The 25923-nt window shown below is 46.6% G+C and overlaps 1 protein-coding gene across 1 annotated transcript; it reads left to right on the top strand.

Moving 5' to 3' along the window:
* nuak1b (NUAK family, SNF1-like kinase, 1b) lies at positions 1 to 25923 on the top strand. The gene is made up of 7 exons (XM_080760919.1): positions 1 to 1477; positions 9043 to 9163; positions 14431 to 14582; positions 16641 to 16706; positions 16950 to 17069; positions 20276 to 20408; positions 20767 to 25923. The coding sequence occupies exons 1-7, from the start codon at positions 1151 to 1153 to the stop codon at positions 21870 to 21872; spliced, it is 2025 nt and encodes a 674-aa protein (XP_080617045.1). The 5' UTR covers positions 1 to 1150; the 3' UTR covers positions 21873 to 25923.

The raw sequence follows: 25923 nt of genomic DNA, 5'->3' as shown, positions 1-25923 counted from the left end.
CAGCCCCTCACGTTGGAGAATAGAGAGAGAGAGAAAGGGAGAACGAAGAAGAAGAAGACGGGCACAACAAGAAAAGACGGAGTAGCAAAACGAACCATGGCAATGTTCAAAACACTTCAGCAGCCTGATATCTCCGACCACCACCACCACCACCAACATCACCACAGCGCATCTTCTCAATCTTCTCCACCGTCGACCACCGCCAGCTGGGCTGCATGCATGGGCACAACATCCACGTCTAGTACCCGCACCACTACCACCTTAGACAGCGTCCAGATGCACGGAGGAGCGACACCTGGGCCGCGCTGGTGGATACAATAAAATGAGGGTCATCTTCATCCAGAACGCCGGTTTCGTCGCTGCTTTCTCGGGATAGATTATAATAAAGGAGGGCAATGACGCCTTTTAGTTGACGAGGAGTCAGTGATGTTGTTGGCAGCGTTTTTAAGACGATACTGAGTGTGAGAAGAAGACAAATCAAATGTGAATGACCCCAGCGAATACCCCGACCGACGACAGACTACGAGATCATGCCAATCCTCTAGGCGAGAGAGACGAATAGACCGAGTTTTTTTCTTATTTTTTTAGCTTATTATATATATTTTTTTATTTTTTGGATAGAGTTCCTGTCTGTAGATACAGTAGCCTACTCCGCTTCCGACATGCTTTGCCCTGTCGAAATCTGAATACATGATTAGTCTACATGTTGCAATAGTCTAACTCTTAGAATAATTAGATAGCGATTATTATGTATCCCGATTTTATAGACCGATAATGTCTTCTTGATGGTTTTTGATTTTTTTTGTATAGGCTACTATTTAATCTAACACTATCGCGCAATACAAAACATGGAGAGGAGAATCCTCTGATCACATCATGATCAAAGCGAGTGATCGATTAAGACAATCTGGAATGTTTATAGTTCCCTGGCCATGATTAGTTCATGATAATAGTCTATATGACTAGCGCGCATTATTATTCCTTGTAATTTATTTATTTATTGATACTACTATTATTAGGCCTATAAGTATTATATTATCAAGTTGTTATAAGTACCTTTAGTTTGAGATATTTAAACAGTGGGAAGTGAGGTGTTTTATTTTTTTATTTTTTATATATATATAAATAAATTGCCCACTTCCCTAGAGAGATGGAAACAGCTTGTCTATCATCATCATCATCATCACCCCGCCGGGGGGGACTACTAGTATCCCGGTCAGGAACCAAACAACAAGCCCAAACCTCCTCCTCCTCAGCGGTCAGACCGGCTAGTGGGCCGGCCCCCTCCCCTCCGGCCCCCCCTGCACCCCCCCGACCCGCCAGCGGCGGTTCTCCGACGAACACCGCCGAGAGGAGGAGCGTGAAGAAGCACCATCACAAGCACAACCTGAAACACCGGTACGAGCTGCTGGAGACGCTGGGCCGGGGCACCTACGGCAAGGTGAAGAAGGCCATCGAGAGGCACTCCGGCAGAGAGGTAAGTCAGTTCATATGACCAGTATAGTGAGAACTGTGAGACAACTGAAAGACGCTCTTAAATCACTATCAAAGTGCAGCACGGTCCGGCCCGGGGACCCTTTCCCTATAGGGGTCCCTGGGGAGGCTCCAGGTGGTCGTCGTCCCCCCACAGCCCTATAGTATAGTGTTGAAATAGTTTTGAATCATTTTAATATTAATCATCTGTCGGAGGTCGCTGGCACAACATATTTGTTGGGGGGGGGGGGGGGGGGGCTGGGCTGCAAAATACATATGGGGGAGGGTCCTTGACATGAAAAAGTTTGAGAACCACTGCTCTTAAACATCTGTAAACATCTGTCACAGTGACAGCAGCCGGGCCCTTTTAGGTCCAGACGTCTGTAATTCGGGCCCATACGATTGAAACGCCCTCCTGTGAATCATCAGCACACTACAAACAACGCTGCAGTGTCCAAAATAACTACTTTCTTTGACGGAGGCGTGTGTCTCAAGTCATTCCCCCTCTGGGAATTTCCCAGTGTTTGCTCAAAGGCCCCTAGGGGCCATGGGAATCTCTGCTGCACGCGCTCACTGTCCCCGAGCGTGGGGCTAGCATGCAGCATGACCGGACGTACCAGTGCAGATGTTTAAACCCCAGCCACTGACTGACCCCAATGTTATACACATCATTGAAGCCGGCCCAACAGACCTCAATGGCGCCCACTCACTCACAATCTCACATGGAAAATCAGTCCCAGAAATACACTGTTGTTCATTGCAGGAAAGGATAAAAAGCCTATTTATAGATAACTCTTCTACCTCTCTCTGTGTGTGTGTGTGTGTGTGTGTGTGTATGTGTGTGTGTGTGTGTGTGTGTGTGTGTGTGTGTGTGTGTGTGTGCGTGCGTGCGTGCGCGAAAACACTGGTTTGGGACCTATTTGTGGGTTGTGGTTTATACATTGTTCATACATTTAAAACAAACTAAAACTTTTTTTTTAATAAATAAAAAAATCACACCTGTGTGAAGTGAGCTTTGGAACTATACTGTAATTGTTTTACTGTACTGATTTACTGGTACTGTAGTCGGTGTGAAGCTCAACAGCAACACTTAGGCCCAGAAGACAGACACTCATGCTGAAAAAGACTGGTGTTATAAGAAAATACTTAAGGAGTAGTGAAATATAGCTGATCTACAAGCTCATAGCTTCTAGATCAGCTATCTTTAGCTTGGGTCACCGGGAGACATCAAATTCCTCTTTTTGGGTCTCGAGATAAAGCCATCTTTGTCTGTTGTTGTGGGTGTTGCCACTCCATCAGGGTGACTTTTGCCCTTGGAAGTCTAACGTAACGTCTGCTATGATCTATCCTTACAGACCTGCACAGCACCTAAAATATTTCCATGTGTGGCAGAATATGACCCCTGTACCCATTCTGGCAGGGACAGAGGAACGTTCCATGTACTGAGAATGGGGAGTTGGATTTATGCACTGCAACATCCTGGGTGTTAATTTACCCACAGTACCCCTGGTATCCATATTTTGGCCATGTCATTGTAGGTGAAATATTTGTAAATCTTTCATATTTTCATATTTAAAACCAGACCACAAGATCAGAAAATGTCTTTATTGACGAGCATGGCCATGGGAGACCTCCAACCACCACTGTTATGTTAGTTATGTTGTATTACATACTCTTACCATACATGGTTAAAGTAACACCGTATGGGTTGCAGCATTACATTGAGACATGGGGTTCTGCAGAGTTGGGCCTCCCCCTAAAGGCTTTGTTTAATGCCTTGCACTTACAGCAGTTTCATTCCCAGATCAAAAGTCTGCAAACACTTTCATTCCAGAGAAGACAAAATACATTCACATGAGTGCATGATGTACATCAACAAAATTATTTACTCTGAATAAGCTACAATTTACCCATCTCCAAAGTTGTCCCAATCGGCGCACTCAGACAATGCCCTACTTTAACCACATCAACCCTAGTGTATTCAACCCTAGTGTATTCATGTCATTCTAGGCGAGCATTCTTCAAAAATAGCAGATACACAAGCACACTGCATCGTTATGCGTTGTGTGAGTTTGTAAATCAGCTATTTTCTGCAAAGAGATTTGGTGTAGAGGGAAACGATCATGGGGCCAAGTACAGACAGTCAGACTACTGGGGGACACTGGTCAATAAAGTGTATAGTATAAGTGGTCATTTCAACATACATTATGTATTGTAGTGTTTGGTGTAAGGATTATGTTACGTTATGCGAACAAGAGTTCTGCGTGCATTATGACATGTATATTAACATTTCTAAATTATACAATGTTTATAAATAATGTGGCAAAGCAGACCCTTGTTTTGAGTTATATGATTGATTCATATAAAAAGTTCCCCAAAAGCTTATTTTTCCAATGACAAATCAGACTCATTGAGAACACATGCGAATACACCCAAACTCTAATATTGTCTAATAAATTCCAGATTGTATCGTTTAAAACCCCATGAGCTCTAGGAATCACTAGGCTAATCCCTACATTCCTTGTCCTTATCTGCAGCAGTGGTCCAAGCTTAACATTCTGACTTCTAGGGGCTAAAACCTGAGACGAAATGGGACGCCAGTGAAGCTTAGGCCCATCTCACACCAGTGGCATTTGAGGAGAAGGGGGGGGGGGGGAGCTGTATATTTGAGTTGAATCTTATCTTTAGGGAATCAGTGTCTCGGTACATGAGGTCCCAGGCAGCAGAACTCAGACAGACAGAGAGACAGGGCTCTTGTCGGGCACGTGTTGCTATGGTTTACTTGACCCCTGACCCTGGGCCCTTGGTGTTCATACGGCAGATATAGCAGCGTGGTGGTGAGAGGGTTGCGCAACCACCATGGCTCTGCCACTGTTTGTTTTCTGTGGCGTGCCGGCAGCTGTCTTCCACTTAGAAAAAGGGGAAGAGCAGACGGCGCATCAGGTATGAGTGACTAAAGAGAATGTGAGGGAGCTGAGAATGTGTTTGTGTACAGTCGGTGCGCTTTGTGCTCGCGAGGAGCTGGTTTAATGGACTTATGGAGATTGATTAACCTCATGAACCCTAGCATCCCTTTTCTAGGCTGTGGCATATCATAAAATGCGAATTTGGTGAAAATATCAGATCTACAAGCTCACAACTTGTAGAGCTTGTAAATGAGCTATTTTCAGTGAAGAGATTTGGTGTACAGGGGGAAAATGGACGAGACCAAGACCAAAGTATAGATTCCTGGGGGAACCCAGTCAACAAAGTATATATGTATAATATATGGTTCAAGTTCACATATGCTGTGTGTCAGTGAAAGTGTATGTGAGGCATGATTTATATTAAACATCTCCTATGTTCGGCGAGTGACACCGTCACACGACGGAGCACATGATAAAGCATGAGTGAGTGCCTGCTCTCTAATCTGTACTGCCACATGCTGTGTTCCTTGGCAGTTGTGCCTGGAAAGCTATCAGAAGGGAATTCAGTCCATGCCGGACGGAGATGCCTTGGAGGTATTTCGGCGTGTATCTGCTCCACGTGCGCGCGTCAGTCGCATGTTTTGCCTGTGGTGACAAGCAAGGTGGCAGGCGGCGGCGAGGTTTGCATGTGTGTTGTTTGGTGACAAGGAGATACAGATGAGTACTGTTTGCCATGTACGATGAATTGAGTGGAAAGATGGGGGTGACAGGAGGGGCCCCCGATGGAGAGTGACACATGAAAAGCCATCCCCAACCAGCAGGAAATGAGATCGGAGGGGACAGTTAATATCCTGTATGGGGGAACGGGGGTGCAAGGAATCCCACCATAACAAGAGCACAGGGTGTCAGTTAGGGGGGGATACAGACAGAGTTACATTAATATGAGCTTAAAGCACTAGATTACATCACTCCCCAACAATGGATTCACTGGGGAGGACTGGAGAGAGGGGGAAAAACACTGACATTCCTCTGCTATGTGTGGCTACAGCTGAAGACGTTTTAGGATTTCTGGCTCCGGTTGAGAAGATATAGTTCTCTGGAATAGTTAAGGGCTCCTCTTCCCCCCACACAGTCTCTCTCTCTCTCTCTCTCTCTCTCTCTCTCTCTGTCTGTCTGTCTGTCTCTCTGTCTCTCTCTCTCTCTCTCTCTCTCTCTCTCTCTCTCTCTCTCTCTCTCTCTCTCTCTCTCTCTCTCTCTCTCTCTCTCTCTCTCTCTCTCTCTCTCTCTGTGTTGTTTCTCTCTATCACTTATCAGTCTCTGGCCTTTTCTCCCTCTCTCTGTGTGTCTCCCGTTCGCCCTTCATCATCAGCAACATAACTTGAACATGATCTCCAGGGTGAGAGGAGCCAGGTGGGGTGAGCTTGCTCGTTCGTGATGGATACCTCATCTATTTTAATGGCCTGAGAAAAGCACCGGCCGATGTCAGGCTCTAGTGAAGCGAAACGCGGACTTTCACTTCAAACAAGGCCCATTGTTGCGTACGGAGCCGGCAGCGCTGGAGGCGGGCAGGGAGGGGTGAATGCAGTCGGCAGGACAGTGCCGGTTTGCTGTGAGTGACGGTAATATGGAGCTGCTCTCGGGGAAGAGCTGTGCCGGCGGGACCGGCCAGCTGGCCGGCCCGGTGGGTAATCTGCAGTCCTGTTTAACGATCCACAAAGGGGGGTCAGGGCCAGGAGAAACATGAGCACATACAGTATCACTGTTGTCAGGTGGAAACCTTGTATGTAAGCTGTTACTTTTCACTTTTCAGTAATGAGATAAGATTTTTTTGTTTTTTATTTCTTTATCCCACGATTTTGCAACCCATTTTTTTTCAACCATGTGTCAATTATCTAATGTAATCCTGGATGCTACACTTCCTCTGCCAACCTGGGGGGATCAGCGGACTGACCTCATGCTTCCTTATATGCATGAGGAGTCCAAGCTGCCTCCCACCTGACAGGGGAGAGTTTCCCCGGCCGGACGTAGCGTGTGGAAGGAACACGTTATTCCGACCAGTTCTGTAGTTGGTATTTAGTCACTATTTAATATTGAAACAATGAAAATTATGAACAAAGAGCTATAATTAGTGACTAAAACTCACAATCATACTTGACCATTTTCACAAATTTATTTTAGTTTTTGAGGGGCGCTAGCCCCTTCTATGTCCAGCTCTGAGGGTTTGTGTAAACATTGTGTTAACAAACATTGAATGCCATTGACAAAGTTGGCAAATTGTGATTGGTCGGAATTAGATGATGTATTATGATAAGAGCGCCCCTCACTTCACACAGGTGGGATGTTTTTTTTCTCAAAAATAGCAAAGAGCCAACATACAATCTTGTTGTGAGCTTGTAGATTTTGCATTTTTTAACTTGTATTTTTTACTGATTTTGTCATACACAAAGAAATATGGAGATACGAGGTTTCTGCCCAATCACAACGATATGCAAGAGATGGCTAGCTTGGTCACAAGCCAGTTTGTGGGGAGGCCAGCTTGTTTAATGAGTTTGCATACACAGGGTGGTATTAGGGTCATGGCTTTTAAAAAGATTGATTGCTGGTTATTCTCCAAGAGAGGGACATTTCAGACATGGAAACCTTACTTGCTTTGCCACAAGTTTCTGGTTAGTATATGGAAGATCCGGTGCAGAATTGTAAACCTCCGTTGCCAGAGTTTGAATAGGATCTATAGGGGATGCTATGGAGGTGGCAGTTGGATGCTGTAGCTCTATTTGGGCTAGAGCCCAGAATGGTCAAGTTCCTTCCATCGTCATAATATTTCTAATAGCAGTTGGCAATGCGCCCTCTCATTCCTAAATTAAATCCAGGAAGAGGCTGCAACAAAGGATGGAACTTAAAAACCTTACTCGGGTTTTGTGGCCAGGCGGATAACTCTGAATCCAATGAGGTAAAGGAAAACCACAGTGTTAAGGCTTTTACTAATTAAGAACACCGGGTAATGAAGGCAAACACTCATGGGGACACACAGAGCCCCTTCTTGTTTATGGCAGAATACGTTTTTTTAATTCTATGTAATCAAGATTTGCTCTGGATGGGAGCTATTCCGGTTTGGGGTTATTTTTATGGATGTATACGGTAATTAGCTTGGCACCCGTTACCGCCTGTGGTTTCTGCTGCTTGGAATAAAAGTTGGGCTCCCCGGAATATGGCTGCTTTGCTCCAGGAGGACAAAAGTTTAAACTAACAGAATTCAGAGTGAATAGGCCCTATGCAGGCCAGATCAAAGGACACCCGGGACTCAATCCGGAATGTTTAGGCTACAATTATAGGGACATGTGCAGGACTGTGTACTTTCTATTGGGTTTATTTGGAGTAGCCCGCCAGCCTTTCATTTTAAGAGCGCATTGGCTAAAACGCTAGAGATTTCAATGCGCGTCCAATTGCGGTCAAGTCTCTTAGCCTGCTGTTATTTGCACGACAGTGAAAAATCATCCAGTCACATCTAATTGTTGCCTCTTGAATCTATTGCGAGAGCCCCCCTCTGGCAAGGCCAGATAGGCCTCAAACGCTCACTCTACTGCTCGTCCTACTTATCTTGACTGTTTTAGTCAACATGACAGCCTTTGCCAGACAGACGGTTGCCATGGAAATCCCCCCGCGTCGTGATTCCGCCACCTGATCTCTCAATTAGTGCGGGGTGAGGGGCCCGGTTCACAGACCCAGCCCAAACACTGACTAACGGCAGGTTAAATGCGGGCTCGGGTCCAGAGAGAGCACAAAGGAAGCTTCCATTACCTGCCACCATGTCGTGCCAGGTTGTTTTTCTCAAACTGGCGCACCTTAATTTGTGACTCCCACACACCCTCCCACGCTATACAACACCCCGGAGGCTGGGAAAATGACACTGTCTGCAGGAGACCTGGGGAAAGACCCCCCTCTCTCCCTCATGTCTGATGACACAGACAGGTGAAGGGAGGGTTAAAGGTCACTATAGGGGCCCTGTGGGACTCCAGGAAGGGAGGTCAGATGAGACTGAGGACTCACAGAGAGTTTATTGTAGACTAGAGGATGGGGATGTTGCAACAGGAGCTCATATGTTTCTCTAGACTGTGTGTGTGTGTGTGTGTGTGTGTGTGTGTGTGTGTGTGTGTGTTTGTGTGTGTGTGTGTGGGGCACCCTATATTTTATAGGGGGCTTTGGAATAGCGGTGTTGACATTATATAAGACAAATGCACTTGGAATGGGAAATAGAGCGGGATAAATGGAATAGGTAATTACGACATTTGTGCACAGCAACACTCTTGAAAACAAAATATTGCATTGTGGATTTAAATAAAATATTCTTTAGGGGCATGTCATGTGATCTACCTGCACATCCTTTGTGATCTACTGGTAGATTGCGATCTACCTTTTGGGCACCCCTGATGTAGATCATTTGTTTGTTTCTTTAGCCACTCTCCACCTTACGACAGAACTTGCACGAAAACAAATTTCACCCAATTATCTTCTTTCTTTTTTTTACTTCTGTAAACCTTGTGATCTGACATGCAATACTATACAATAAATCATCAATACAAGTAAAGAGTATGTTAAAGCAGAAAACCAGATGCTGGATTCTCTGCTTGTAATAATAACCAAGTTGTTGTTGTTGTGTCTACAGGTGGCCATCAAGTCCATTAAGAAGGATAAGATCAAGGATGACCAGGACATGGTCCACATCCGCAGGGAGATCGAGATCATGTCATCTCTCCGCCACCCCCACATAATCTCTATTTATGAAGGTGAGGACCTGCCTCATGTCCAACGAGAAGAAACGCGTGCACACACACACACACACACACACACACACACACACACACACACACACACACACACACACACACACACACACACACACGCCGCTGTGGCCAGGCTGTGTAAAGTGTCATGTTATGATGTACAGATGTCATACTGGAGCTGTGAGATGTTATTCATATGATCATCTGCTCTGTTCATCTGCCTGGGACAGACGTCACGTGTGTGTGTGTGTGCCCGTGCGTGCGTGTGCGCATGCCCGTTCATGTGTGTGTGTCTCCCACATAAGAGGTCTCCCCCCTGGTCTACCCTAGTCTTGATCTCAGGGCCAGACATCTGCTGATACTTAGAGACATCTGCAGCTGGGAACCAGACTGGGATTGTCAGACGCACGTGTCTCTCTCTCTCTCTCTCTGTGTGTGAGTGAGTGAGAGTGAATGTATAAGTGTCTATGCCTATGCGCATATCTTGGTGTGTGTGTATGTGTACACGCAACTGGGTAGACATTAGTTTAACCCCAGTTTCCATGACTGTTAACACTTACCATGCTACGGTGTACAGCGTATACACATCTTTAAAACACGATCGCAATAAAAAAAATTGACAGCGGCCGTTGACCGTCCCGGAGCTGTTTTAGCTGAGCACGCGTTCATTTACTTCCTGGTTTACGGACAAAACTTGCTATTATCTCTACATTTTACGGCAATGTCCACGGCGATGTTCTGTCTGACATAACCAAGCATCTCATTTGGAATATTAACGCTTCCAAAGAGAGATCAGGCTTATAGCGTGAGGTATTAATGGAACATTTAATGGAAGGTAGGGCTTTTCAGAGTAAAATCCTCATCTTCTTGGCACTCCCTGGTAAAAATAGTGTTAATCTGGTCAGTATACTGAGGCAGGATTCCCCTTGGCTATCTTTTTCAAAGCCAGCAACATGTGTTAATTTCACTCAGAGTGTGCAAAATCACAATTTCTTACAACCTACATTTACAGAGAATTTAGCTTGTGTAGTGTGTACTGCAAGTTTTTAAATATCAAGGCCTAACAAGCACCTCCTGTTTCCTCATGCAAAAAAACAACAACTATCGCCTATGAGTGGCTGTAACCCAGTTTAAACAATTCACATTGAATCCCATGAGTGCCGCTGCCCACAATTCGTCATCCTAACTGAACGCAGCCTCAGCCCATGAGCACAGGGGCTGCCGTGAGTGAGCAAGTGGCATCGGTTCCATTTGTGACTCGTGACTTATTTTTTATGTGTGTGGGTCAACAGTCTCTCCCTCTGGACTCTACGTCCTGTCAGGGACAAGGGGAAAGGTTTGCCTAGTGCCACATCGGTCGTGTTGCCGGCCGCTGCATGCTGCCCAGACTTGGCTCACTCCGGCGTGCTGCTTCCTTTGTTTGGTTTCAAAGTCCTCCGAGCGGATCGTTATCGGCTCCTCCAGTGTATATATACGGCGACAAACAGCACTATTTGTCATGGGAACGTGCCAGTCGTCAGCTGGAGGGCTGCGGTTTAGCCCAGTTTGTCCTGCAGTCTGGGAGAATGATTAAAAGAGCACCCGGCTTCATAAACTCTTGTGGAGTCCATGTGCTGGCGCTGTGTGTGCCGCGCGGCACCGCCTCCCTTTGTACCCAGACCCCGAGCGCCCAGCCTCCTCTCTGCCAGGCTGTTTCACTTAGTGACCCAATGTACCCCTTGCTCGCTCGCCCTGCTTTTTGGTGTTTCTCCTTAAAGCTCTGTGTTTACTGTCGCGGCCTGGCCTCCGCCCAGCCTCGCCTCGGAGATGTATAGAACCCCTCCCTCCCCGGAGATGTGTATCCGGCAACACCCTCAACAGCCCTTGCTAACTTGCTTGTGTGAAGCAAATCTGATCCAGATGTGTGTGTGTGTGTGTGTGTGTGTGTGTGTGTGTGTGTGTGTGTGTGTGTGTGTGTGTGTGTGTGTGTGTGTGTGTGTGTGTGTGTGTGTGTGTGTAGATGGATTTGTACCACTCCCCTTGCGTTCTGCATCCATCAGCATGCTATGTCTGTGCAAGGCTTTTAAAAAGCCTTGCGCACACACACACACACACACACACACACACACACACACACACACACACACACACACACACACACACACACACACACACACACACACACACACACACACACACATATTTGACAAAGGAACACTCAAGCCCCAAGAATGCTATAAATGCTCCAATTGGCTCATCCAGCTAAGCTGTTAGTGGGTTTTATATGTTCTCAGTGGAGTCTTCTGGAGATGCCATTGTCCCCAGAGCAGAGACAGAGCCTGTAGGGACAGGCCTGGCTGGCATGACTGTGACAGGGACCGCCCTCCTGGATGCTGGGGTTGAAATGTCCGAAATTCATGCTTCAAAAGTCCACAGACAAATGCGGAAATTCATGCTTCAAAAGTCCACAGACAAATGCGGAAATTCATGCTTCAAAAGTCCACAGACAAATGCGGAAATTCATGCTTCAAAACTCCACAGACAAATGCGGAAATTCATGCTTCAAAACAAATGCATTGTATTACTTTTACACTTTTTTTGTGAATGATAAAGTGGTCTTAAATGTAATTCTGAAATGGCATAATATGTCTTAAATCTAAGACGTCTAAGACTAAAGGAAAGCAAAGTACCCGTGGGGCAGCTAGACTTTCAGCGGTAAAGGTCAACACTCCAGGTGTTATTGTGTACCAGCTTGAAGGTTGAAAGGATTCTGGATTTATAGTCAAGGACTATTACATCAGCATGAAAAAAGTCCCAAGCTTACAAATAGGCAGCCTGCTGGTTTGTGTAGATGTTTATTTATTTTTAATATTCTTACAGTCTGCTGCATGGCCCTCAGAGTATTCTATACTCTACTAAGAAAACCTGCTTTCTGCCCGCTGTGTAAGCCAGAGTACAGAGGCCATTGTACAGCACAATGGGGACTAATTACCAAACAAAACACAGTGAGTGACAGCGGGGGATGAAGGAGTGACGTGTGCCCAGGGAGTAGCTAACCAGAGTTATGTAAGCCAGGTAATTACCTCACCACCAGGGGTCAAAGGTAAAAAAATAAAAAGAAGAAAAAAGGTAAAAGGAGAACCCACACAGGGACCCGGCGCTCCGAGCAGCACACTCTGCTGCTCCGCTATCATATGGCTCACTGCAAATGTCACCTGGGGTCACCGCCTCGTCCCTCCTAATCAGAATGCCAGAAACCGCGTTCTCTCTCTCTCTCTAGCCTCCTCCCTCTGGGTGTTTTTGTTACCGATGCTAGTGTATGTTACTGCCTCTAGCCAGTAACAACCAGCGGGCATTACCATCAATCAGCAACCATGTGTTTTTGTAGAGGATTATGTCTTAAAAAAAAGGATCCATGTAGGAGAGAGCGAGAGTAGTGTAGCAGCTTATGAAGGTTGTTCACTCATGGGTGGAGAAAGCACAGGTCTTCACCCCCGCTGACCCTGCTGTGTGGGATAAAATCAATACACAATGAGTAAAAACAAGCTTGTGCTGTGTTGTTGTCACACCTTCCAGCTCTCCCTCTCCTTCTTGCTTGCTTTCTCTTTCTATCTGCCTCATCCATCCATCCATCCATCTTCAACCGCTTATCCGTAGTCGGGTCGCAGGGGCAACAGCTCCACCAGAGTGTTCCAGACTTCCCTCTCCAGAGCAATCCTAGCCAGATACCCGAACCACCTAAGCTGGCTCCTTTCCAGGCGAAGAAGCAGCGGCTCTACCCCGAGTATCCCTCGTGTGACTGAACTTCTCACCCTATCTCTAAGTGAGATGCCAGCCACCTGTTGAAGAAAACTCATTTCGGCCGCTTGTATCCGTGACCTCATTCTTTCGGTCATGACCCACACTTCATGACCATAGGTGAGAGTAGGAACGAAGATTGCTCGGTAGACGGAGAGCTTTGCCTTCTGGCTCAACTCTCTTTTCGTCACAACAGTGCGGTATAACGACTGCAATACCACCCCTGCTGCTCAGATTCTCTGGCTGATCTCTCTGTCTGCCTGACTAATCATTTCTCTCCCCTTATTGTGTGAACTCGCCGGAGGCCAAGTAATGTTCCCAAGTCACCGGGTTATACATTAACATTACAATTACAGAGTATCAGTTTAGTTTAGCTTTGTTTATTTATTTTACATAGACGTCACAATCACATTGGATGAACCAGATGCATTGCTTAAAGTGTATATAGCATGAGTGCTAATTTCCAACACCTGTCCACAGGTGGAGGGTTTTCTCCAAAAGTGCAAAGATTGCCAATGACGAAAACGCCTCATTTCGCCTCCATGTAAATGGATTTGTTTTCAAATGCATTTATCTTGGATTCTTTTCCCTTGCGCTTTTAATCAAAACAAGCTTTATTCTTGGCCCATAACTCCATTGCGGTTACAAAATGTATATTAAAATAAAATTGCGGGACACTTTACATAGTCGTTGTTTACTTCCGGGTTTACGGCCCGGGAGTTTTTGGTCTTCAAAATAAGAGGCACTGAATAGCCACCGGCGTGGCGGAATAGTGGCCAGTCAATGAGTTAACTTGTGAAACAAAAGTATACATAATCGTTCCAATGACAAGTCAGAAACTAGAGGAGAGGTGAGCGAGTCATGCAGGGTTTCTCTACTTACTAAAATGGCCATATGCTTTAGGGTAAGATGTTTTCCTATGTGTACATAGATACTGGATTGTGGTGACCAGGAATGTGGGACCGAGTTGTGAAACATGGTGACATGATGTGAAGCTGATGAGTTACTCTCCTCTCCTCTCCTAAATGCATGCGTCTGTTCATTTCTCCTCCGTTACCCTCTCTCTCCAAGGGGTTGGCTTGATTGAAATAACAGCCCCTCCCCGCAGTGTTGTTAAGGGCCGCAGCCAGACTTATGAGGTGGAGTATTAAGGTGATGTAACCCAGGGAGAAGTGAAGTGCTGAGATGCAGCGTGTGCTTCTCTGGAATCCACCGGGGCCGTCCAAAACTAGGTGGGGGGTAAACGGGGACTAATCCACTCGCCATGTTATAACGAAGAATGTCCACTTTTCTTGACGATTACAAACTGTAGAAATGGAGCTGGGATCACTGTGTAAACAGTCCTCCCACTCTCCCTGTAATCCCATTGGCCTCTATAGTTGTGGTACAGTATGAAAGCAGATCATAGTTTTGATAAAAACATTACTGGACCGAGGCCAAGGATAGGACCAACTGTTCTCTTTGTCTTATCTTTCTGGTCTTTTCCATTGCAGTGTTCGAGAACAAGGACAAGATCGTGATCGTGATGGAGTACGCCAGCAAGGGCGAACTGTACGACTACATCAGCGAGCGCCGTCGCCTGGGCGAGCGTGAGACGAGGCGCTTCTTCAGACAAATAGTCTCTGCCGTGCACCACTGTCACAAGGTGAGAGGACACACACACACACACACACACACACAGTACAGTATCAACACTGCACACTTGCATGCAGAGTAATTCACACAAACATTAATTTTCACAGCCACTCCCTGTCTTACTTTTGCTTTTTTCGGTTTTAATTACACGCTGCCACACACACACACACACACACACACACACACACACACACACACACACACACACACACACACACACACACACACACACACACACACACACACACACGTATATATACATTCCTTCTTCCTTCATAATCATATCCCAGGGTGAGAGCTTAACCACATTAACCCTGTGGCGTCCATATTTGGGGCATGTCATTATAGGCAAAACATTTCAAACATCTTCAAAAAGAAATTCCCAAAAGCATTTTATTCAAAACCGATCGCGAAGTCCTGTGCGTTTCACTATTCGTCGTATATAGGGCAAAGTACTGTATATAGTGGCTTAAGTGCTTAATGTGACACTAACCAATGCATCTCCATAGTTCAACCGCACATAGCCAGTCTGTCTGCCGCGCTGCGCTGCTTTTCTTGGCCCACGGGTGTCAGGGAGTCATCTGGTTCTGAGTGGGGCTGCGACGCGCTGCCAATTGGATTCATACTGTTACACTTGCTTAGCGTTGCACGCACGCTGAACAGCTCCAGTGCTGCTGGCTCTGTTCTCGCCTCCTGTCAATCTCCACAGTCTCCCTAGGGACCCACCCACACCCCGTCCTCTCAACATGTTAATCCCCCTCCGACCCCTCCCAGGGGTTGCTTGGGTGGGTTCTCCCCCTAGTCGCTCGACATCCAGCTGGAGATAAGGATGATGTCATGGCTTCCTAGGATAGGACAGTCCCAGACAGCCGCGAGTGATGACTCATATCACCACCGCCAGGCACCGCCCACTACCGCCACCTCCTCCATAACCCGCCGGGGGTGCGGTAGCGCGGTTGTCTTTCCATGACGCGTCGTTTTATTTTATTTCCCCCGACAGACTTCTTCTGCAACAGTGGCCACGCCTCAGGCGTTTTCTCATTGGATAGCGCTGCATTGTTTGGTGCCACCCACCCCAAGGGGAGACAGACAGACAGACACTAAGTGACAGTGGAAGAGCAACACAGCTGTTTCCACTTAGCCATTTAGCCTACTTTAATTGCCAAGTACTATGTTGCAGTGTCGAAATAATAATAGTACTTGACAATGGGAAAGTAAATGTGCCGGTGTCAACTTTGAGTTGACAAATGTTAGTGCAATTTGGAAATACAGCATAACTGATTCCAACCCCATTGGTTGGTATGCAACTTGAGAGGTGCTGATTGGACAGCGCGGGCATCGGACCACGCGGTTGCGGGCTGACGCCTCGATTGGGCGTCCTCCTCTGGCTTTGTCTTTGGGCTAAGCTCCGCCCCCTTGACATTAAGTGGTTATGTGCAGAAGGGAAGAGAAATAAATGATGCTTGTTGACAAGGGAAACAAAACAGGAAGTGTCCACCCCTTTTACTTCACCACCACCAATCACAGCCATGTCAACACATGGTCTCTCAAAACAAACAACCAATGTGGTGTCTCTCTCTCTCTCTCTCTCTCTCTCTCTCTCTCTCTCTCTCTCTCTCTCGCAAACGGTCCCCCCCCCCCACTATAGTTTCATTACCACAACATGTTAATTCCTGTGCTCTTAAAAAAAAACCAGCACTCACAACATAGTTGTTTTTTAATCCCAAGATGTTGTGAGAACATCATTCACCCTGGTCAGGGTAATTACAAGCTCATGTTTATGTAACAGATGTGAACCACCTTTTTGAAGAAACTGCTATAGTCCCCAAAGGGGACCAGACCCAAAAAACGCTACAACCCTAACGAGCGTGCCTTACTTTCTTCTGATGCCTGTTTGGCAAGGCAGCTCTGTCGGGATTGAACCATGACTGTTACCGTAATGCCACGCAATCATTCATCGTTCAGGTTTGCGAGTCAGGAAAGGAGAAAGAGATGCATCAAGAATGTTTTTTTATTTAATTAAATTTACATAATATGCATAATATTTGTTCTGGTTTCCCTCACACAGAATGGGGTGGTGCACAGGGATCTGAAACTGGAAAACGTGTTACTGGATGATAACTGTAATATTAAGGTAAGTGTTTACGTTGACACCCCTGTGTTCTTTTGGGGCTGTGGTTCTCAAAGTGGGGTTCCAATTGGACCCTTACACGTCTGTAACTCTTTTCTTTATAAAATAAAACTTTCTTTGAAATGAAATAAAAATTCATGTACTTTGTTGATATGAAACGGTTTAGCTGAAACTCTACTGCCTCCAATGGTCTCTGAGGGTCACATGGCTAAATGAAAGCCCGTCTCTCCTCTCGTCTCCCTACAGATCGCTGACTTTGGCCTGTCCAACCTCTACCACAAGGACAAGCTGCTGCAGACCTTCTGTGGCAGCCCGCTCTACGCCTCGCCAGAGATCGTCAACGGGAGACCCTACCGCGGCCCGGAGGTGAGGCCCCTGGGGGGCTCTGGACACACACACACAAACACACAGAGACACACACACAGACACACACACACACACACACACACACACACACACACACACACACAGACACACACACACACACACACACACACACACAGACACACACACACACACACACACACACACACACACACACACACACACACACACACACAGACACACACACACACACACACACACACACAGACACACATGAATTAAGTGCTCACTGGTTGGCCTCCTGGTGTGAGAAGAAGTCTCTCAAGATAATATCATGTGACTTCAGTAGTTCACTACATTTTCATGTCAGGGACCCCCGACTTAATATGGATTTGGGCGCAGAGTCAGACCCCCCCATCGGCAAAGATTTTGTGCCAACTGCCAAGACACCCATAAGTGAAGTTTATTATTCCTTTTTTCATGTTTTGAAAATAGCTGAAAGATGACATTGAGAGCTTGTAGATCAGCTATTTTCACTGATAGCTGACGTTAAATCTTTCCTCCTTTTGCTCGTGGCTCATGAACCCCTGTGGGTTTCCAGAACCCACTTTAGAGAACCTCTAACATAGTTTGTAAACCCATACTGCATACAGTGCTTAGTCATCTTAATCACCACTGTAAGCGTTGTTATCGTAATGTAACTCACACATACAGTCACAGTCTCTCTCACACACACACACACACACACACACACACACACACACACACACACACACACACACACACACACATAGCAGAGAGAGTTGTGGGTAGGTTTTAGTGGGTGGTGGTGGTGGACGGTGGTGGTTCTTTTGATGAGATTAGAAACCAGTCCCGCAGGGAGAGTTCTCTCACATCTCCAAGTATTCGGGGGAGTCCAGATACTGTCTATGACCCCCCGCACCCCCCCCCCCCCCCCTTCCTGTCCTTCCTTTGAAGTGGGGAATTGTGTTATAACTGCTGCTGCTCACACTGTCTCCTCCCTAGGAGGAACGGAGTGAGCTCCGCTGCCACCGCAAAGAGCTCACAGCCAAAGCTTTCAGAGTCCGACAAAGTATTTATTTATTTAAATTTTTACAGTTTCTGAACTCTGTTTACAAAAAAGGCTCCCAAAAAAATAAAGTAAAAGAAGTGAAAAAATTTCGCTTTGTCGCATAAAAAAAAGAAAATAGAAGAAAAAAACATTTTAGCTATCCAAGTCTAACCGTTCAATTTAGCATAATTGACTGTAATTTACTCAAGAGTGCTAAAAACAACAGCGGGCCGATCGCAATCGAAATTATAGAATCCCGGTAGGGAGAGAACCGCAAATTACAGCAAACACGAGGCATGTAGAAGTAAACGTAACAATGGTGCACGCCTCACCTCGGGGGTGGGGATGCACATTCCTGGTGCAGGTTCCCTGAGCGCCTAGGGGACTTTCTCTTGTGACTAAACATGCAAGGCAGATATACAGGCTGTGTCTGCCTTCCTGCTCCCTGATACTCTAACCATCAGGAGACGTGTTTCTCCCAAACCGCTCTCACATTTCCGATGAGCAACTCTAAGGCATGATTTAGTTGCAAGCCAGTTTCACCTGACAAAAATAGGTTGCGTTGTTGTGAGCATGCTCTCACACATGTGCGCACGTGCATGCACACACAGGCCAGAGTCTGACACAGGCGTGTGCTAATCAGTGAGGGGCAGTGTGTCTCTGCGGAGCCGACAGGGTCCAGAGTCTCTGCTAGATAGATTCATTAGGTGCTGTGTCTGTCTGTCTGTCTGTCTGTCTGTCTGTCTGTCTGTCCACCACCTCCACATACAACTCCCCACACCTACTTATGTCAAATACTATGTAACTCCTAATTAAGACCCTGGTGTCAAGTATTGATTGGTTGATTGAATACTTTATTAGGCAGACATGTAAACGGTACAGAGTACAGTCAAACGCTTAGTGTAAAAGGATATCGACGAAAACAAAATTCCGATCGTCACATGTACAGCTTGGGGAAAAAAGGAAGGGGTTAACGAGGTGGGGCGTAGTCACTTGTCTAAAGGGTGAGCGATCATTTTGGCCGGCTGAAAGGTGGATTTTCAGGCCGCCAGTGATTTGCATTCTTTAAAGGAAGGGGTCGGGGTATTCCACACTTGGTAGGACTGCTTGACGCTGATGAACACAAAACGGCTCCCCCCTGGCCATAGAAGTTTGGTAACCCATGTAGGAGTTCCGCAGTCAATTCCTGAGTACACACTTAGACCTTCAGTTTCAGCTCCACCCAGCTCATGGCCGCTCAGATGGTCATGATGAATGCTTTTTTTTGGGGAGGGGGGGACACTTTGACACATAGACATGGCCCGAGGAAAACCGGTGACCTCCTGATTACCAGACAACCTCTCTGACCACAAAGCTATGGCCGCCCTATGAACAGCTTTAAACTGGATGGAAACAAGCAGTTTCTTCCCAAGAGTACTAGCATTTGTCAGCATTACGAGGTTCGGGACCCGGACACACATGAATGCACAGACACATACTGTACAGTGCAACACTGTACCAAAAGCTCTTTAGCAGAGATCGTTTTGATTGCATTGATGTGCGGTGGGGGTGTGCGATGGGGGTGATGCTTGTTAATGTCAGAGATCTCCAGTATTAAACTCAAAGGTCTCTCTTGCGTGGCTGAGCAAAGTGTAACCCGGTCTCACGGCAGGCCCTGGAATGCCATGAATCACTGACCACACCAGGACTAGGTGTGTTTCCATTGCATAACCTCATCTAACGCACCTCCTTGTCGTTTGTGCACAATGTCTGTGTGGCACAGGAAAAGGTCTGTGGTGGTCACCACATTGTACGTCATCGCCTCCTGTATACAGCATTCCTTGTGTCTTTCTACACTAAAACCTGATAAACCAGAAAAGCCTTTTTGTTTGCTGCTGACCCCTAATGTTTGGTCTGGGGAGGGTGTAGAGTAGACAACCACATGTCTCCATGCATGTGGAATCACCGTCCACTTGTTTTCACCTGACTGTGAGGGGTTTCAGCTGGAGGGAGTTATGCATGCAGAGCAACATGTTTTGCATTTTGGAGGAAAAAAACATGAAAGTGTGAGAACTACTGATTTTAAAAGGCATTTGTAGAATGGGCCTCGGATCGTAATGATGAAGACCTGTTTGTCTTGAATGAAGACACCTTTTGATGGTTGTGTTTTCTTTCTTTGTTTGTTCCACACATACAGGTGGATAGCTGGGCTCTGGGGGTGCTGCTGTACACCCTGGTCTATGGGGCCATGCCGTTTGACGGGGGAGACCACAAGAACCTCATTCGTCAGATCAGCAACGGGGAGTACAGGGAACCCACCCAGTCCTCAGGTAGGCCAGGTCACATGTCCTCTCTTCCAGATCTGCTTCTGTAAAGGCCACAGACACGCACAGACACACATGAATGCACAGGCACATACAATGTTCCAGAACCTGGATTATGTTATTATTATTATTATTATTAACCACTTACACTCTATATACTTCCTTGACCGGAGTCCCCCAGGGGTCTGTACCTGGCCCCACCTTTATCTCTCTAGCTCTAGCAAAAATCTAAATGTAGACCACGTATTGTCGCCGAATGTTTTGCCTATTATGACAGGCCCAGAATAGGGACACAAGGTTTCATGTGGTTAAAATGACATATTTGTACTGACACACTCTTGTACCTCTGCTCTGCCTCCGTCAGATGCCCGTGGTCTGATCCGCTGGATGCTGATGGTCAACCCTGAGCGACGGGCCACAGTGGAAGACATCGCCAACCACTGGTGGGTCAACTGGGGCTGGAAGAACAGCGTGTGTGACTGCGAGAGCCAACGAGACCACGGCGGCTCGCCCATGCTGGCCCGCTTCATCGACTGGCAGAACCGCACGGAGAAGCCCGCCGCCATGCCCCAGCCGCTCCGCCTGAGGCCCAAGAAGTCCAAGAAGGAACACAACGAGGCGGAGGCTCCCGGCGGCGAGGAGGACGAGGAGGACAGGAGGACAGGAGGCGAGGAGGACAAGCCGGGCCTGAAGAGACCGAAGGGCATCCTGAAGACCCGGGCGGCGGGGGAGCAGCGGTCGCCCAGCCTGGAGGAGGTGGAGCTGGGGCAGGAGGCGCTGGAGCAGGAGGCGCTGCTGCGAGAGGCCCAGGGCGAAGAGGTGGCCTCCAGCCCGGAGAGGGAGGAAGAGGAGCCAGCCAAGATGGTGCCCGCACTGCCCAAGAAAGGCATCCTGAAGAACAGTCAACAGCGGGAATCAGGGTACTACTCTTCCCCGGAGCGCAGCGAGTCCTCTGAGCTGCTAGGAGGCACCAGCATGTCTCTGCTGGCCAGCTCCCCACCCAGGAGAGCGCCGGGGAGGAAGGGCATCCTGAAGCGGAACGGCAAGTACTCCACCTACAGCGGGCCTCCCTCTGCGGCGGCCGTGGCCGGGGTCCTCGGGGACCCTCCTTCCTCCGCCGATTCGGGCCTGTCCCGCAGCCAGAGCCGACCCTCCAGCATGGTCGGGGAGGACAGCTCCAGCTTGTCCCTGTCCCCCAGCTCCCTCGGTGGCGCCGAGTGGCCCCCTTCGACCCCCCACCTGCGCCCCAAGATCAGGGCCTGCCTCTCGGCCGAAAACCTGTTGCAGCTCGCCAACTTCAAGGGCTTCCAGGCCGCACCGGCGCCGCTCCAGGGGTCCAAGTTTGGCCGTGGCCCCAGAGCAAAGGGGTCCTCCCCGGGGGACAATGGCAGCTTCTCCCTGCTGGGGGATCTGGAGGACATGACTCAGGTGTACCAGCAAGCCCTGGACATCAGCAGCAACCTCACCTAGCAGCAAGGTGGCAGAGTGAGCATCTGGCATTAGCGTGTGCATGTGGGGGAGTGTAGACATGTATTGTGGGTTTCCATGACGACCAGTGTGTTGCTGGGATGCACCTTTTTGGGAAGCTGCGGTTTCCCAAACAGAGTTGAAATGCTGATGGGAGAGAGATATATTTACACCCATGCACATGCACACGCAAATGTACACATTTTTTATGCACTTCTCTGACCAGGAGGAAATGGTTTTCAAGAATGTGAGTAGGCGAGAGAGAGAGAGATTGTAGCTGGCACGAGAGCATGCCACCCAGTCTGCCTTTCGTGGCACACCAAGACTTTGCTGTGTTTCAAAATGTTTACATATTCAGCAGAAAAAGGCAAGTTAGTATCACAAGAAGCGAAGCAACCAGAAAACTGGTTGGTTCTCCTAGCAATTCACCCATTTTGAGATTGAGTTTACAAAAGCACCTTAAAACTCACACAGAGCACATGCTTTTGTGATCTTTACTTCATGATTACTTTTTTTTTTGTTTAGAAACAAAACCAGGGTCTTGCTCCAAAATAACTGATAATGTTGATTATTTATTAATATTTGCGTAGCTTTTAGGTTTTGAATACCAAACTGGGGGGTGTTACTGGCCGTTACTGGAAGAGTCAAAAGCTCATGTGTCTCCCAACCCTTTGTGTGGAACTGACATATATAATAATTATGTTGCTCAGTGATGAGAAGCATAATATACATACTCGACACATATAGCTATGGCTGCGCATGTAAAACTCGCAGACAAGTATATCTCCCTAAAAGTGTATGTCCTATATATGTGTATGATACTAGGGAATATGTAGGAAGTGCCTTTTTTCTATTGATTCATAATACGATTATGTATGTCATTTCCTGAAAAGTGGAGAGAGGGGGAGAGAAGCCAGGCCGACCTGTCACCAGTTGTGCTGTTTAAGATTTTGTTTGTGAATGTGGAGAGGGTGTGAGAGAGAGAGAGAGAGAGACCCGGGACCTTGACCACACAGCTGACTGGCCTTGATATCAAGGGTTCAGAAGTCACCCGAGACATTTTGAGGCTGTTGAGAACAAACGGCCTCATCTGCACCCTGGCGTCCGTTCAGAACTAGTACACACACACACACACACACACACACACACACACACACACACACACACACACACACACACACACACACACACACACACACACACGGGAACCCGCAGGTATACTGTAGTGTTGGAGAGAGGTCTCCCAACTTGCTAGCAGCATGCTCTTTGTCGTATGATTTGTTTGATGTGTCAACAGCGTAGGTGCGTAAGGTTCAACTAGAGTGACCTTTACTGAAGGCTGATGGCTCAGACGGCCCCTTGCAGCCTTGGAATGTTGGCCTGGCAAATAAACCCAAATGCCACCTGAAGCCGCGCGACTGTCCCTTGCCTAAAGGAACTGATCTTCACACTACGCGATGCAACACGTTGTATTCATATGTACAGTATGGATCAGCTTCCGTCTTGTTTTTTGATTTTTAGGTTATTGGTAAAGCGCCTTGACAAATGGATGTTGGTGTAATATAAAACTACGTTTTATATGAAATCTATGACAAAATAAGAAGAAAACTATCTTTTTCCACAACAAGGTGGTTTCCTTTGTGGGGCTGGTTAATGTTTTATCCCCCCCTCCCCCTGCTGTGGAAAGAGCAAGTGGGGTAGTTTTTTAGTGCGCTGATGACAAAGCACATTCCACAGACAAAGGCTGGAGACGTGTTGGTGCTGGAGATCTTATCAGTCCAAAGCTCAGAGTCAGCAGCACAGGTGGGACCTGCGGTCTGTACTAGGCCCCTCCAGCTGTGTACACTAGTCCATTATGTCAACCAAGCACAATTAGCCAGCTATTGTTTTCATTTGGAGAGGTAAGAGAGGGGTAGAGGAGGTAGAGCGCAGCCATTTGTGGCTCGAGGGTCGAAAAAAAGAGTAATGAGTAATGTGGATGAAAAGAATGATGCCTTGAATTGGTGGTGAAATGAGAGAGGGCTTTCCTGTAGAGCACAGGAAACGGATCGGTAGGAGTTGGGTTTGTTGAAGGAAACAGTTTATGTCGAGTAATGAAAGTAAAGAAAGTGAGCAGACGGATTGACGGAATGTAAATGCAAAGTTATTGTTTTAAGTGCAGGAGATAAGATAAAGCTGTTGAAACGATTATGGTAGGTTTGACCGTGTCACGGGCTAACAAGGGTCTTTTTAAAAATGTTTCTGAGGTATAGGAATTCCCCCCGCGCTGGCGCATGATGAAGTCATCTTTCACTCTGGGTTTAACTAGGGTTTGTTTTCTTTTTCCTTTTCTTTTCTTGGCGGCGGTGACTGACGAGTGATTTTTTTGTTCAAATGCAGAGAGACTGCGTGTTGACACAGCTTGTCTTGTGGGTCAGTGTGTGACTTTGTGTGCTGTGATCCGTTGTGGCCTTAGCGTAGTGTGTCACAGTTTTCAGCAAGCATGGGCGAGCGGTGGACGCCGGGTGACTGACATTGTTCAGAATGTCAAATTATGTAGATGGGGAAATGATGCAGTAAACTACATGTAGCCATAGTAAAGTTAAAAAAAGACCCTGCCATTTTGAATGTCGTGAGTCTGCTTTGTGTGAGGAAAAGGTCCCGGGTATGGATTTAGTTGAAAGACCTGTTGCGTATTATATTACATTTTTAATTGCCTTTTTTATTGCATTTTTATTGTCAACTGGATTACAGTGATGAAATTATACTATGTTAGTATTTTTGTTTTATTATGCTTCTGTTTTTGATTCTCCAAAATATAAGAAACTTTATATTGCTTTATGTTATGGCAGAGATTACTTCCTTCCTAAGGGTTTGGCCAAAACGCAGAGAGAATCTGATCCGAAATCAGTTGAAGTCTCAGTTTTTTTCCGCCCCCCCCCCCCCCCCTCACCACCAGTGAGGCCAGAAACTGGGCTGAGATCAGCTATGCAGATTAGTAATCCAACTGCTTCCAGAGTAGGAAGGAAAGACATACAGTTGGACTCAGCCCAAGTGGAAGCATATCTTCTTATGAATACAATCTCTGTGATCTTACCAATAAGCGGATATGTGCCGTCACATTGACAGCTTATCTCCAAAGAATGATCTCACCTCTTACCAAAGCAGGGGGGGGGTTGGGGTGGGGGGGTCCAAAACATCAAATGAACAGGGATTTATAAAGCAATGGAAAGAATCTGATGATGAAACTCTCAATCTGCCAAACTGGAAATAACTGGTGCATATCCGTTAGTTAGCAGAAAGTCTAATCATAGGAAAACTTGACTGGATATTGTTATGACAATAATAAAAAAATAGTATTATGTTATTTAAGTATTATTTTTGTTACGGCTCATTAATATTGTTGGCTAATGCCACGGTTTTGATTTATTTTCTTTCGGTGTCGGTTTGTGAATCTGGACTGCCGAGGTGGATAAGTTGAGTGCCTTCGCAAACTTTTACATTTATTTTCTTTTGTTTTTGGATAATGAGAATAATTACCAATGTGTTTTTTTATACTTGTATTTATTTGTGATCAAGCCATTTAATTTGATGTAAATGACTTTTCGTTCATGCTTCAGCCTGCTTTAGAGCAGGGCGTTCCCAAAATCTCCCAAACTATTGAAAGTATCCGATGTACAAGCTGTTCAAAGTGTTGCGTTGCGATGCGTTGTCAGATTGCTTGTAGATCAACCTTTTTTATTTTTTATTCATGGAATTTCAGTTTGGGAACCCACTGCCCTAGAGTGTGGTGTGACGCATTCAGCCTGCACTTGGTCATACAGTGTGTGTTGTGCTCCAAAAATACCCGTGGATGGGCTGCTATCGTATAGATTCAGCTTTATACACCAGGGTTTCAATGTAATGGGATTCAGCAGCAGATTGTCACTGTGAATGTCATGGCCAAGTATGTCTTTTTGGGAGTAAATAAAAGGATAAGATTTCAACTAAAGTCATCCATGTGGGTGTATCACCATTGAACCATGTGCCTCTGTAGTACTGTATCAACTGAAATAAATGGATCATGAAAAAGGTT

The sequence above is a fragment of the Protomyctophum bolini genome, assembly GCF_963924005.1.
Source record: "Protomyctophum bolini genome assembly, chromosome: 4".
Classification (NCBI taxonomy): domain Eukaryota; kingdom Metazoa; phylum Chordata; class Actinopteri; order Myctophiformes; family Myctophidae; genus Protomyctophum; species Protomyctophum bolini.
Note: the sequence above shows the minus strand (reverse complement) of the source record. Positions and strands in the feature narration are given on the sequence as shown.